The sequence below is a fragment of the Pristiophorus japonicus genome, chromosome 9 (assembly GCF_044704955.1).
Source record: "Pristiophorus japonicus isolate sPriJap1 chromosome 9, sPriJap1.hap1, whole genome shotgun sequence".
In the NCBI taxonomy this organism is placed as follows: domain Eukaryota; kingdom Metazoa; phylum Chordata; class Chondrichthyes; family Pristiophoridae; genus Pristiophorus; species Pristiophorus japonicus.
Genome location: NC_091985.1, coordinates 33,679,186 through 33,694,754, shown reverse-complemented (window position 1 = coordinate 33,694,754; position 15,569 = coordinate 33,679,186). Strand labels below are relative to the sequence as shown.

The window sequence follows — 15,569 nt, the reverse complement described above, 5'->3', positions numbered from 1 at the left end:
ACCCCTGCCCACGACTCCCCCTTCAAACTTCAGCCGAGCGCCCACCTCGCTGACAATCTGCAGCCCCCGACACTCCCTCTAGTCTGCCCCCCGATCCCTCCCTCCCTCATCTCTGTGGCCTGGTGTCTGGTGGCAAGCGTAGCCGCCCGACATCCAGACAGGCTCTCCATCTGGCTGGCCGCGGGTGGGAAACAGAGATTCAAAATGTTATTCAGGCAGGGCCTGAGAGAAAACCATTCTCCCGGGTTTACCCACCGCTTTCCAGCACCCACCCCAATGGATGTTGGGACCATTGCAAGTTTCAAGACTGAGATCGACAGACTTGTTTTAGCTATCAAGGGATGTGGATTGAAAGGTGGGTAAATGACATTGAGGTACAGATCAGCCATGATCGAATTGAATGGTGGAAGAGGCGAAATAGGATGAATGGCCCACTCCTGTTCCGATCTTCCTATAGTATGGATGTCAAGACAGGATTAATTTTGAGCTTTAATGATGAGGTCAAATAGCTGATAGTACTTATTGGCTCGGCTCATGTGTGAGCAGTAGGCTATTGGTTGGGGTATAGGAGCCCAACTGTTCAGCGATAGAAGCCAATACCACTTCGAGAGAAAGAGGGGAGAATGCTAGAAATTCATAATGACTCTGAGGAAGGACGATGTATACATACATATATCCTTGAGAGACCAATGGAAAGGGGTTAGGGCCCATAAGTGCAGGTCAATGTTGAAGAGTAGAAGAGGATACAAGATAAATTGAGAACTAGCGATTACGTGATGCCAGGCTTCGGTGATAAAAGAGGGTTAGGAGTTCCACAGTTCTGTGGTTTTGGGGAAACACATGCATCAGGAATGACTCCAGCCCTTTAACTTGAATCCAGTTTTACTTTGGTAAACAGCTGCTGAAATCTTTTGCTCCTGAACATCTTGTAGTTGATTGCGCGGAAACTGGCATCAAACCTGGGCTCTGCCTCGTCACAGACTGTCTACCAGTCCACTTGTCCGTGGAGCTTTAAGGGAAAACATTTACAAAACTGTCTTTCCTTGTTGACAGAAAGGTAACAAGCTCCCAGTGTAGTATCTGTCAAAAGAAAAACCCTCTCTGTTGTAACATAACGAGAAAGGCACAAGGGCGAAAAAAGTATGGGTTTATTTTAGGTATAAAGAAGTAAGAGGTATCTGACTGAGTGGGCGATGATTTCAGTCATTTGTTTGTCATGTAACTCAGAATTTCAGTCATAATAAACACAAAATGGCCATTTGGCAAGTAATTGTGGGGAGGGGAGGTAATAAAGAAACCTAAAGGCGTTTAGTCTTGTGATCTGTACAAACAAGATGTGAATTCCTGTGAAACATATTCACTGTTTGTAGCTCATTGCTTCATGTGCTGTAAGAATGTGGAGCTGAGTAAATACAGAGCTGAATATAATTAGCATTACAAGTTCCCCTGCTATAATAGGAGCTCGTTAATTGGCTTTTGCATAATACACCTCCTGCTAAAGGAATCAGTTTACTTTTACACTCTTCAGTAAGTGTCTTTTCAAGAGGTTTTAGAAGCGGAGAAACTGTTATACACCAGCTGTATGTGTGTGTGGCGGGGGAGGGGGGGGGGCGGATGGGATGTAAAGCTGTTGTTCTGACCACAGGCACGGTTGATTTTTTTTTGTAAGTATATAAATAACTTTGGTGTCTGACTCTTGCATGCAGAGAGAGATTAATCATTTACAAATCGTTGTAAAGCACTTTGTTCCGTGGGCAACTATTTGAGAGGGCAGCACTGCTGTGTATGGAATGCCAGTTACCAATCTGCAGGAACACACACTGTTCCTCCCCACCCCACCGCCTCTACTGTGTGTTTTTTTTTAATCTGTTTTGCTCACGGGATGTCAGTGCGCATGAGTCAGTTTGCGTCTTTCTCCTGCAAACTATTTCAAGCATAAATGAAGTCTTTCGTTCACTTGGCTTACATAATTGACATGCCTAGATCATGACATCACATGATGCAGGAGCTTAGCAACGACCGTAAGGAGTTTAAGGTCGATGGGCTTCTGTGTATCAATATAACTGAGGGAGTTAGAAAACATGTTTCTGCGTTGGGCAGTGGAGTGGAAAATGAAACAATTCTTTACGCCGGGTAAGTGTATTTTTTTGGAATTAACAAACATTGCTACTGATCTCTGTGCCTGTGCAGGTCAATGATTCCGTGCGGAACAATGAGTAAAAATTAGCAAACGCTTTCAAGGATTGTTGAAGATTTGTAAATTAAAGAAATAAGCTTGTGTTTTCTTTTTCAAAGTCTGTCCTTTATCTCTTTGGAGTCACGTAGTACAAGTTAAAACTGAAAGCCGGTACATGTGAGGCTGGTAGTATAAACAGAAATCATTGCCAGGAGCCTAGCTCAGCTATGCCACCAAAGAGGACAAGAGCTGGCTTTCAAACACGCCATCAACTTATAGACCGCTTATGCTGTGCTGCCGTGGTAGTGGGAAGTAGCTCTATGTCAATCATGCTGCCCCCCCACCCCACCTTCCCGGGAGTCAGTTTTGAAACTCTGGTCCACTAAGCCCTGTTGGGCTTGAAGACATCGGTGGTCTGGACGGAGGGACAGAGAGACCTTCTTGTTGCAGTCCCCTTCTGAGGGGCAAGCTGGACAAGCCCCTTATGCTGACCTGGAACGTGACCAGAGGCCATGTAAAGAGAAGTTACTGTTCAGTGAGGTAACATGTGCTGCTGTCATTGACGAACTGGCCCAGATGATATCTACAGAAAGCTTTCAAAACATGGTCTGATTCAACAAGATATGGCGTTTGCATCTTATTGGTCTCCTCTCTCGTCCCCCCGCCTCCCCGCCTTCACACCAATCATACCTTGCGGTGATTAAACCTCTTTCTACATTGAATCCAGGTGCTGGGTTCTGGTGGTGTCCCATCATGTTTTACAGTATTAATGGGAGGGTGGGTGGGAGGGGGATCCGTGGGGTTGGGAGTCGTGCTAAGTCAGATAGGCTGACTAGGGGTATAAATTTTGCAACATTAATGTCTGCTGTATGGAGAAAGGTTTAAAATATGCTGAAGGTGTTTTTGCAAACCATTCATATCACAAGTGTGAGCAGCACTCGTGGTGTGACTTTTTATAGGGTTCGGGGGGGGTCGGGGGGGGGGGGGGGGGGATTGATGGGAACTGAAATCCATTTATTAATGCCCAAATGTTGATGTCAGTGTTCCAATTTTGTAGAACAAATGTTCCAGAACACAAGGTCATCCAGTGCCTATGTTACACCGGTTTATAAGGTGATTAGTTTAATCAGAACATTCTCTCAAATATTCTGTCAGAGGTTACCTAAAATGGGGAGAAAATGCAAAGGAACAATGAGCTAATTCTCATTGTTGGACCTTATCATGCCAACACCCTCGGCAGTTATTCTTCTCCCCCCTCCCTGCCCCTGCTCGCCACCCCCGTTTCCAGTCCCAAAAAACAGTGCTGTTCCTAAAATAAAGTTCAGCATCTCTAGGGCAAAGTGTGCAGACTAACTTCAGGGGGCTAGGACTGGGAGATCATTTACTGGCACGTATCTTGGACTGGGAGAGACTTGGCTTCATTGCAGCATTTTTCCCTCGATTTCTATTTGTACAATTTTCTGTACTTTTTTACCAATCTTACATCTGCATGTACCTTATGTCTATTCATGCTGTCATGACTTTGTGTCAATGTTATTTCCATTATGAATTCCAATGTCCATCATCATAGACAGTCCCTCGAAATCGAGGAAGACTTGCTTCCACTCTAAAAGTGAGTTCTTAAGTGACTGAACACTCTCTGTTACAGGTGGGACAGACAGTCGTTGAAGGAAAGGGTGGGTGGGGAGTCTGGTTTGCCGCACGCTCCTTCCGCTGCCTGCGCTTGCTTTCTGCATGCTCTCGGCAACGAGACTCGAGGTGCCCAGCGTCCTCCCGGATGCTCTTCCTCCACTTAGGGCGGTCTTTGGCCAGGGACTCCCAGGTGTCTGTGGGGATGTTGTATTTTATTAAGGAGGCTTTGAGAGTGTCCTTGAAACGTTTCCTCTATCCACCTGGGGCTTGCTTGCCATGTAGGAGTTCCGAGTAGAGCGCTTGCTTTGGGAGTCTCGTGTCGGGCATGTGGACAATGTGGCCCGCCCAACGGAGCTGGTCGAGTCTGGTCAGCACTTCGATGCTGGGGATGTTGGCCTCTTCCGGGCACTAATGCTCTGTGCTCCGCCGAAACCGCCACCGAAAATTCCGGCGGGGCGCTGGACGCTGGCCGTCTGCTCAGAACATCTTACCACCAACATTGCCGCCCCTCTGGTGTGAAAACAGAGGCAGCAACAAGCCGAAAATGCAGCCCTAAAGCTCCAACCAACTCTACTTCTCTGCCTCCCAAATTGCAGTAAGCTTTACCATGTAGCAATAAATTACATCATAAAATCTAAATAGTCTGTAAAAATAAAGGCAGAATGGATGACTTTAAAATGAGGACTGAATGACATCTGTGTACCCTGCTCTAATTCCCATTTTAGACTGTACTTGACCTTGGAGTGCAGTGCCATGATTCAATTGACTAGCTGTTGAAAAACATTCAACATATATCGTTTTTAATAGTGAAAAAGGGACCAAAGTTCTGCATTTATATAAAGGCTGATTTCAACGCTCTCTATAAGTTGTACGGCTGTGCAGCCATGCAGCTCTCTGCTGGTAGCGTGCAGCCTGGGACTGGCTTTTGCAAGAACTGTGAATGTGCCGCGCAGATCCTTAAAGGGGCCGTGCACCCAAATAAAATAGCAGGAACAAGCCCGATTGTAATCCCGGCAGGAACGGTGCAGGTGGGGTGCAAGTTAAAGTCAGTTCTGTGGCTGTGGAAGAGGTGAGTGTGTCCATGTGATTGTATGTTGAAGGATGTGATGGAGGAGAGGTTAGAATTGAGAGTGGCGGGGGAGGGGATTGAGAGGTGTGTAGTGAGGTGCTGTTGAGCGAGGTGAAGCGGTGTACTGACTCTTGCCTCTCTTGTGAGCTGATTGAACCTCTTTCTACACTGAACCCAGGTGCTCTGTTTTGGTCATGCTGCTGGCACTGACCCTCTTAGCCACCTCTGCCCAGGCCTGCTTGAAAGTTGCCTCTCCTCACCCTCACTTCCTCCACTAGGATCTCCAGGGATGTATTAGGAAAGCACAAGGCAGCCCTTCTACTCATATCTGCAGGCATCAGGTCTTCAAAAGTTGTTGAATGGCAAATGAAAGTAGGGGCTGCGACCTCACTTTAAGAGGTGCATCCCCACTTTAAGTTGGCATGGGAGAAGGTGCCGAAAATTGCACGGGTCACTGCAGACAATCGGGAGGCAGCCGCCTTTGAAATGTTGAGGCTGGGAGGTAAAAAGGCCCTGGGCCTCATGCCAACAACGTCATGGCAGCTTGCCACCCATCCTGCTCCAACCTTCCCCCCCAACAATGCATAATACCTGCCCTGAGTTAAAATTGGCTCTATAGTGTCATACCACATCTCTCAGAAATGTCTCAAGGAGCTTACCAGCAATGAGTTACTTTGAATTGCAGGGACTATGGTTACGCAGGTAAAATTACAGCCATTTTGAATAAGGTCCCATAATCTACCACGAGATGACCAGTGAATCTTTGCTTTCTTTAAGTTTGTGTTCCATGATGGAGGAATGTTGCCCAGTTCACTTGGGAGAAATTCCATTCTCCTCTTCAAATAATGCCATGGGAGCTTTAATGTCCACTTAACTCAACAAATCAAGCCAACAGTTTACCATCATCGCCTAAAAGTATAAACATTGTTACAATACTTTTGGTTCATAAAACTATTTGGTTTGACAGCTTATATAACCAGGATGGATGTTTTAATAGTAACGTTTATTGATGGGACAGATAAAAATATTAAATGGCAGGAAGATAAAAGCTATCCCGACTGTATAAAGTTGGCCTTAACTACTCGATTAAGCTCTGTGGACAAATTCTGAGATTAGCCACAGTAGTGCAAAGCTATGGGCATTGCTGAGAAGGAGCCTTTGATTTGGATGAGTTAATTTGTGCTGAAGACGTCAACGGAGAAGATATGAAACATTTCATCTTTGAAAAGGAGCCTAGATCCTGTCATGATGTCTCTGGCACTAAGCACACTCAGAAGGTTCTTCACTGCTTGTCTCAATAATTTATCACAAAATAAGCACGAAAGAACCAGCCTATATTTTCCAGTATGGGCGCAGCCTACTACCGAGTGGCTGGAAATGAGTGAAGTACAGTGTGCTGATGACACACATTGCTCCCTGGTCATCTCATTCGCATAATTATTCCTAGCTCCATGTGGAGGTTTGGTCTCATGCAGGGAGGCCCTGTAATGCTGGGGTATGATAGCCTAGTGGCTATGTTACTGGACTAGTCATCCGGAGCTGTGAGATCAAATCCCACCACGACAGCTGGGCGAACTTAAATTCATGCATTTCCACCTGCACTATTTTCTTAGAGTAGCAAACTACCGGATTGTTGGAAACACCCAACTGGTTCCTCTAGGGACGGAAATCTGCCATCCTTACCCAGTCTGGCCTATATGTAACTCCAGACCCAGAGGAATGTGATTGACTCTTAACTGCCCTCTGAATTGGCTCACTCAGTTGTACCAAACCGCTATGACAAAGTCAGCACTGTGGGAGTACCTTCACCACACGGACTGCAGCGGTTCAAGAAGATGGTTCACCACCACCTTCTCAAGGGCAATTAGGGATGGGCAATAAATGCTGGCCTTGCCAGCGATGTCCACATCCCATGAATGAATAAATACAACAAAAATGGTAGGATCTGAAAATTGCATTTCATGTGGATTTTCAAAAGCAGTGCAGACAACCCAATTTTGATTTCGGGGTGGGATGAAACGTGGGCAGGTTCGACAATGGGTGGGAAATCTCCTGTTGCTGTTGGATCACCAAGAACATTTTCCAATTATGTTTGCCAAATGAATGCTTGTTTATCTGGTGGACCCAATCCTGCTGTATCTGTAGAGCTGATCCAAGCCAGTTTTATAACCAACACACACGGCTGACCATTTCAGCTACTGAACTGCAGCGGTTACAACAGCACATAATGGCCTCTCCCAAGTGTCTATCTGGCTGATGGTTATGCCAGTATTGTTATAGGCCCCACTCATTGGTGTGGCAATCAAAAAGACCATGAACTGGTGTGTTCATGTGCACACATAGACATCCCCCAGGACAATTGGGAAATACTGGAGGGATCCTAAAAGTTTAAGAATGATTGGAAAGCGAGAAGCTTTGATGGGCAGATGGCCTTTTCTCATCCTTGTCGCTGTGATTTTATTCCTTCAAACTGTTGGTCTCAGGCAGCTGTGGGATTCTGCATGCTCCTCCCCCTGCCCCCACCCCCACCCCCCCGCACCGTTTTGGTCACTGTTCAGTGGCATTCAGTACCTCATTGGCTGTAAAGTGCTTTGGGATGTCTGGTGGTCCTGAAAGGTGCTATAGAAATGCAAGTCTTTTTTTTTAAATTTGTCATAAAGCTGTGCTCTAGTGCCACTATGACAGTGGTCTGTGGGCAGCATTCCCCATTGATGATGCCACGCGGGAGGAATATCAGAAGTGGGGGAGGGGAGGAAGAGAGTCTGCGCAAATGTCTTCCCGCAGGCTCCCTCTGACCTGCTGCTTTAAAATGTAAAACACAAAAGTGAAGAAGGGCTGAGAGACGCAGATCCTGAGGCCTTCCTTTAGAACGTACAGGATAGTGCGACAATTCAGCCCACTTTATCTTCAAAAGTTGGAACTTAAAATAACACATTTAAGTTTTGTACTGTCAAAATAACATTTTACATTTTGTGCTGTTTCTTTTCTCAGGTGGTTACTAAGTGGTTCTGGTAGAAGCCCTGTCCTGTGTGCCAATGAGACCTGCTTGCAAGTTGAGATGTTGTTCTGGAAAGCGCAAATGACCCATGCCCTTTGATAAGCCCAGAAGGATCATGGGATCGATTAACATAGGAAAGGCCGCCACATTGAACGAACTGTTACACGCCAGCGTTGATACAATTGGTAAGTGCACTAAGTTTGAGATCAGAATCAAGGGATATGGGTATCGGTTGGGAAAGTGGAGTTGAGGTCGAAGATCAGCCATGGTCTTATTGAATGGCGGAACAGGTGAGAGGGGCCGTGTGGCCTACTCCTGCTCCTATTTCTTCTGTTCTTATCTTATGTTAGAATGAAGAGGTGGTCTGTGGCTACATCTAACACACTTCTGATACAAACAAATCCCTATTTGCTGAGAAGGTCTTAACTTGGTATACCTTATTAAAAAATGCACATCTTTGGCTAAATCCCAATTTGTTCCTGGCACTGTTGGAGCCAGTCTGGTTGTTGTATTGTGAATTATTTCATGTGCTCATTGCTACTCTAAGGAAATAGTGACCAGGTGCAAATGTATGAACGGAAGGGCAAGGAATGGCCACCAGGCACCTCAATGCTCACGCTGTGCACTGGAGGGTGCAATCCTGTGCACCCTCCTCTCAATTTTGGCTCTCACGGAGCCAAAAAACTGATGAGAAATAAAAACAAATGGGGTTGCGTCTTACTGTAATATGAGCTTAAGAATGGGAAGTATAACTATAGAAAACAATGACTTCTGACACCTTTACACTTTCCTATCATGATGGACTTTTCTTCATTCCTTCACAGGATGTGGGCGTCGCAAGGCCAGCATTTATTGCCCATCCCTAATACCCTTGAGAAGTGGAAGTGAACCATTTTTTCATATGCAGTTTATCATAGCAGACAACTGAGTGGCTTGCTGGGCTATTTCACAGTCAGGACCCACAAAAATGTGTCTGGAGTCACAGACTGGATGAGGAACACAGATTCCCTTCAAGGACATTAGTCAACCAGATGGTTTTTTATGACAATCTGGTAGTTACATGGTCACCATTGCTGATACTAGCTTTTTTATTCCAGATTTATTTAATTAGCTGAATTTAATTTCCCCAGCTGCACGTGGTGGGATTTTAACTCATGTTTCCAGATCATTAGTCCAGGCGCCTGGATTACTAGCCCAATAACATAACCACAATGCTACCGTACCCTAAGCTTGTTTTCAAACATATACCATGATGATGTAAATCACATGAAAATGCATTACTTGAATATGACATCGTAATAAAAATGATACATGGCCTTTTTCCCTCAGTAAACTAAAAAAAGGCTGTTTCAAACCGTCTGGCGGACAAATTCAATCTTGTTTTGACCATTTTTTTGGTGCACCATGAGGGGAAAGTTTATCAACATCGGGCTGCGATATTCCACGCCCCAGCTGTTCCTGAAGTTCAATGATACATTTTGTATCGGGCAACTTTTAGTCGCCTGTGGTGCCCTGCTGAAACAGGCGTTAGGCCCCGAGAACATGGTGATCAGGAGCTTAACCTCTGTTTCAGGATCCTAATGCCAAATCGAGCATGCTCAGCTCAGTTTTTCTGGGTTCAGAGCAGTCTAACAAGCTGTCCTTAAAGGGACAGCTGGATGCCACCAAAGAAGAGGTAAGTTTTCTGAGTTTCATTTAATTAATGTAGCGCCTGGAGGAACAAAACACACTTGGTTCCAGAGCAACACAGCAGGCTGCTACCGGCCTTCCCTTTGCCCTTCCTGTTCGCCATTCTATCACCTCGCCACCCTCACCTTGGACTTGCTTGTTGATTTTCTCAAGGCCTGGACTGGCAAGTTGCATCGGGAGACCTGATTGGTGTCAGCAGCTTGCCCGAATTATGGAGATGAGGCCCAAGGTTTAATTTAAGGCAAGCCTCAGGCCCCCGTCCTCGTGTAGACATTTTCAACCCGTCGCCGATTTTACGTCAGGGCACCGCTAAAAACCAATAACTCCTTTTTTCTTGAAGTCGGTGCCAAGCAGAATCACTCCCGCTTTGATCAGAATAAATATTTAACTTTCCTTCCCCCTCACTACGAAACATCTGGGAATAAAGGCGTTTTCACTGGTGAAGGGAAATTCTGGATTTCTTTTCCCAGGAATGTGAAAGATCTGTGCTCCAGATGCCAGCAAGGTATGAATGGGAGAAAATAAATGGCTGCAACGCAAGATCATGAGTGAGAGGCTCTGTTAGTTCTTTGTTTACACAATGTGGTAGAACCTTAGATCTATCGTTAAAAGTGTGTAGAACTTTGTTGCTTACTTTGTCTGTGGATAGTTGCTCGTGGGCTGTGATGTTACCAGTTTTAAAATAACTTCAACTAATAGGTACTAAGTTCAGAATCTCCAGACAGAATGCAGTTGTGGACGATTACAATGAACTTCTGTTTGATTTCAGCAGAGACAGACTTTAGTGAAAACCGCTTGAGAAAATGACCCTAATGTTTAATATAGCAAACAAGAAAGCATCTCATTTAGATCAGTGCTCCTCTGTTCCTCCCAAACAATCACCATAACATTACCAACCCATAGTATTAACAGCCTTTCAATTTAATCTTCAGTTCAAGAGTGACACTTTCATTTCTGAACAATATCCTGAATTATTTTATATGCATATTGCTCTTTCATTACTTCGTTTTCAGTTTTTTTTTAATCAAACGGTTGAACTATATCGTATGCAACAATTCAAAGCTTCTGGGGAGCACAAAACAGCCCCTGAATTCCCATTGAATGTGGCTACATCTTTTACCGTTTGCATTTGAACATAAGAACTAGGAGCAGGAGTAGGCCATTTGGCCCCTTGAGCCTGCTCCGCCATTCAATAAGATCATGGCTGATCTGATCATGGACTCAGCTCTGCTTCCCTGCCCACTCCCCATAACCCTTTACTGCCTTATCGCTCAAAATTCTGTCTATCTCCTCCTTAAATATAGTCAAAGACCCAGCCTCCACAGCTCTCTGGGGCAGAGAATTCCATAGATTTACAACCCTCTGAGAAAAGAAATGTCTTCTCATCTCAGTTTTAAATGCACGACCCCTTATTCTGAGGCTATGTCCCCTAGTTTTAGTTTCCTCTATGAGTGGAAATATCCTCTCTGCATCCACCTTGTTGAGCCCCCTCATAATCTTATAAGTTTCAATAAGATCACCTCTCATTCTTCTGAACTCCAATGAGTAGCGGCTCAACCTACTCAACTTATCTTCATAAGTCAACCCCCTCATCTCCGGAATCAACCTAGTGAACCTTCTCTGAACAGCCTCCAATACAAGTATATCCTTTCGTAAATATGGAGACCAAAACTGTACGCAGTACTCCAGGTATAGCCTCACCAATACCCTGTACAGTTGTAGCAGGACTTCTCTGCTTTTATACTCTATTCCCCTTGCAATAAAGGCCAACATTGCATTTGCCTTCTTGATTACTTGCTGTACCTGCCTACTAACTTTTTGTGTTTCATGCACAAGGATCCCCAGGTCCCTCTGTACTGCAGCATTTTGCAATTTTTCTCCATTTAAATTATAATTTGTTTTTCTATTATTTCTGCCAAAGTGGATAACTTCACATTTTCCCACATTATACTCCATCTGCCAAATGTTTGCCTCAATTCCACTTTTCTGCCCTATCCCCATATCCCTCGATTCCCTTATTTTGGCTGTCTTTTTTCCATCATAAAATTTTTCTCGGGCCTTATCAACAAGAAATGCTTTGAAAGCTAATGTGTGAGATGGATAATAATGGAAGAAAATGTCTGACAGAATGTTTTGACCACCCGGTTCCTTAGTCTTGTGATGAGTGCAGCCTTATGGTTTGAGCAATCTGTGTCAGCGCACACTCTTCAGTGCTGGGAATTAAGGGGTGATGAGCTCTGAAAAGTGGGGCCTCAAGGGAAGTTGTCTTCTCAAAAGTGATTACAGTTGGCATAGTGGAGGAGCTGCTCTGATTGAAGTTAAGGCTTGCCAAAGTAACATAGACTATCGAGATATCTTGTTACAGACTGAATGAAATCTGCTGTATTGCGGACTCTATTCAATGCACTCATTTCTTGAAAATAAAAGGTTTTGCATGTTCCTCCTGGTTCTCCAAAGGTAAATAACACAAAGCTTAAATCAACGTAATTCAACTCTTCAACCCGGTCATCGCCAACTAATTCCTTGATGCGGAATTCCTTCGACAGGTGTTAGTCCCTCTATTAACATATTTAAGGGGGTCTAACGCCTCTACTCGGAGTTTCCCCGGGATGCTTAACTGAAGGACACTAGTCTGTGGGACCAGCAGCTGTGCAGATTGGGTGCAGGCTATTCCACTGCTAGCTTGGTAGGCTTTGCACCCCGTTATACACCCGAAAAATGGGCGCGCCTCATACCGAGTTCTACCCCAAATGGACGCAAACAGTGAAGGGGAAGCTTACCGCAGCATCAAGCAGCAAAACTTAATAAAGAAAGATTTGAATTTATATAGTGCCTTTCACGACCATAGTGCTTTCCAGCCAATGAAGTACTGTTGGAGTGTAGTCACTGTTGTAATGTGGGAAACACAGTTGCCAACTTGCACACAGCAAGCTCCCAGAAACAGCAATGTGATAATGAGCAGATAAACTGTTTTTTGATATGTTGATTGAGGGATAAATGTTGGCCAGGACACTGGGGGATAATTCTTCTGCTCTTCTTCGAAATAGTGCTGTGGTATCTTTTACGTTCACCTGAGAGAGCAGACGGGGCCTTGGTTTAACTTCTCATCCAAAAGACAGCACCTTCGACAGTGCAGCTCTCCCTGAGCACTGCACTGTTAGGCTAGATTTGTGTGCTCAAGTCCCTGGAGTGGGACTTGAACCCACAACTGATATGTCCTTACTATACAGTATAAATGCACACGAGGCCCATACTTGAGAGAAGGTCATTCTGTGACCAGTTACCTTTATTACCAAGACCTCAAGTGATGAAGGTGGGTGGTTTTATACCTGAAAGTCCAGGTTAGGAGTGTCTCCCACAAGTTCACCCCCTTGTGGTCAATGTTCTCAAGGTGTACAACATAGGTCAGCTTATACATGGGTTACAATGATAGTTGAATATATGACATCACCTTCCCCACAAAGTCTTATTGGGATCACAGGTTAAGTCACTCTGGTGGTTTACACTCCCTTGTAGAGCACCTGAGTTGGGGCTCCGGTTGTTGGGCGCTGGCCTGAATGTCTGCTGTTTGTGGTGCCTCAGGCCTGTCCGGACTGCCCACAGTGACTGGGCTCTCCTCCACTTGGTTCCGGTGTTCGGTCACCAGTGGTGGAGTAAACTCTACATCGTGTTCTTCCTCTGCTTCTTCTATGGGGTTGCTGAACCTCCTTTTAGTTTGATCCACATGATGGCGGCAGATTTGTCCACTGGTAAGTTTAACTACCAAAACCCTATTCCCCTCTTTGGCAATCACAGTGCCTGCAAGCCATTTGGGCCCTGCAACGTAATTAAGGACAAAAACAGGGTCATTGACATCAATACATCGCGCCCTCGCATTCCTGTCATGGTAGTCACATTGTGACTGACGCCTGCTCACAACAATTTCTTTCATAGTGGGGTGTATAAGGGATAACCTGGCTTTGAGTGTCTTTTTCATTAGCAGCTCTGCGGGTGGGACCCCTGTGAGCGAGTGTGGTCGGGATCTATTGGCCAACAGGAGGCGTGATAAGCGGGTTTGTAGGGAACCCCCTTGGATTCTGAGCATCCCCTGTTTGATTATCTGCACTACTCGTTCCGCCTGGCCATTTGAGGCCGAGTTGAATGGTGCCGTTCTGACATGGTTGATTCCATTGCCTGCCATGAAGTCCTGGAATTCAGTGCTTGGGAAGCACGGGCCATTGTCGCTGACCAAGACATCCGGTAGACCATGGGCGGCGAACATTGCCCGTAGACTTTTTACCGTGGCAGAGGATGTGCTTGAATTTAAAATGGCACAATCAATCCATTTGGAGTAGGCATTTATTACAACCAAAAACATTTTTCCCATGAAAGGACCTGCGTAGTGCACATGGATGCATGACCATGGTTTGGTGGGCCAGCACCAGGGGCTAAGGGGGCTTCCTTGGGTGCGTTGCCCAGCTGAGCACACGTGTTGCACCTGCGAACACAAGATTCCAGGTCTGCATCTATCCCTCGCCACCAAACATGTGACCTGGCAATTGCCTTCATCATGATAATGCCTGGGTGCTCATTGTGAAGTTCTCTGATAAACACCTCTCTGCCCATCTGGGGCATGACTACTTGGTTTCCCCACAGTAGGCAATCGGCCTGAATCGAGAGTTCATCCTTACGCCTATGAAACGGTTTAAATTCCTCAGGGCATGCCCCGTACGTGGCTGCCCAGTCCCCATTCAGGACACATTTCTTAACTAAAGACAGTAGTGGGTCTTTATTTGTCCAGACTTTAATCTGACGGGCTGTCACAGGTGAACCTTCGCTTTTGAAAGCTTCAACAGCCATGACCATTTCAGCATCATGCTCAGTTGCCCCCTCAGTGGTGGCTAGTGGGAGCCTGCTGAGTGCATCGGTGCAGTTTTCAGTGCCCGGTCTGTGCCGAATTGTGTAGTCATAAGCGGCTAACGTGAGTGCCCACCTCTGTATGCGGCCCGATGCATTCACATTTATGGCCTTGTTGTCAGCCAAAAGGGACGTTAGGGGTTTGTGTTCTGTCTCAAGCTCAAATTTCCTGCCAAACAGGTACTGGTGCATTTTTTTTACTGCATATACACATGCTAGCGTTTCCTTTTCTACCATTCCATAGCCCCTTTCTGCCTGGGACAGACTTCTGGAGGCATAAGCTACCGGCTGCAACTGACCATTGGCATTCACGTGCTGCAACACACACACGACCCCATAGGACGACGCATCGCACGTTAAAACAAGTTTCTTACACGGGTCATATAACATTAACAATTTGTTAGAGCACGCAATTTGTTATGCTCCATCAAAAGCACTTTCCTGGCTGACACCCAGACCCAATTGCGACCTTTGCATAGGAGCACATGTAGCGGTTCTAACAGCGTGCTCAATTTGGGAAGAAAGTTACCAAAATAGTTCAGCAGCCCCAGGAACGAACGCAGCTCTGTTGTGTTATGGAGTCTGGGTGCTCTCTGGAACACTTCTGTTTTGGAAGCAGTAGGTCTGATCCCGTCTGCTGCTACCCTCCTTCCCAGGAATTCTACCTCTGGAGCTAAGAAGACGCATTTCGCCTTTTTCAGTCGCAGCCCTACCCGGTCCAGTCTGCGTAGCACCTCCTCCAGGTTGTGAAGGTGTTCTTCAGTATCGCGACCCGTGATGAGGATGTCATCTTGAAAAACCACCGTCCTTGGAATCGACTTGAGGAGGCTTTCCATATTTCGCTGAAAGATCGCGGCGGCCGAATGAATCCCGAACGGACATCTGTTATACTCAAACAAACCCTTGTGTGTCTTGATGGTGGTCAGCTTCTTTGACTCACTCACCAGCTCCTGGGCCATGTAAGCTGAGGTCAGATCCGATTTTGAAAAAAGTTTGCCACCGGATAGCGTCACAAAGAAGTCCTCCGCTCTCGGTAGCGGGTACTGGTCTTGGAGTGACACCCGATTGATGGTGGCTTTGTAATCACCACATATCCTGACCGACCCATC

The 15,569-nt window shown here is 45.8% G+C and overlaps 1 protein-coding gene across 1 annotated transcript in view; it reads left to right on the top strand.

The window, feature by feature from the left end:
• Positions 1-1,919: 1,919 nt before the first annotated feature.
• rasgrp3 (RAS guanyl releasing protein 3 (calcium and DAG-regulated)) overlaps positions 1,920-15,569 on the top strand; it is a 131,712-nt gene continuing 118,062 nt past the window's right edge. The window contains exons 1-2 of the mRNA XM_070889251.1: positions 1,920-2,133; positions 7,869-8,060. Of these exons, the coding sequence (XP_070745352.1) occupies positions 7,964-8,060 (97 nt within the window). The 5' untranslated portion in view covers positions 1,920-2,133; positions 7,869-7,963. The remainder of the gene's footprint in view (positions 2,134-7,868; positions 8,061-15,569) is intronic.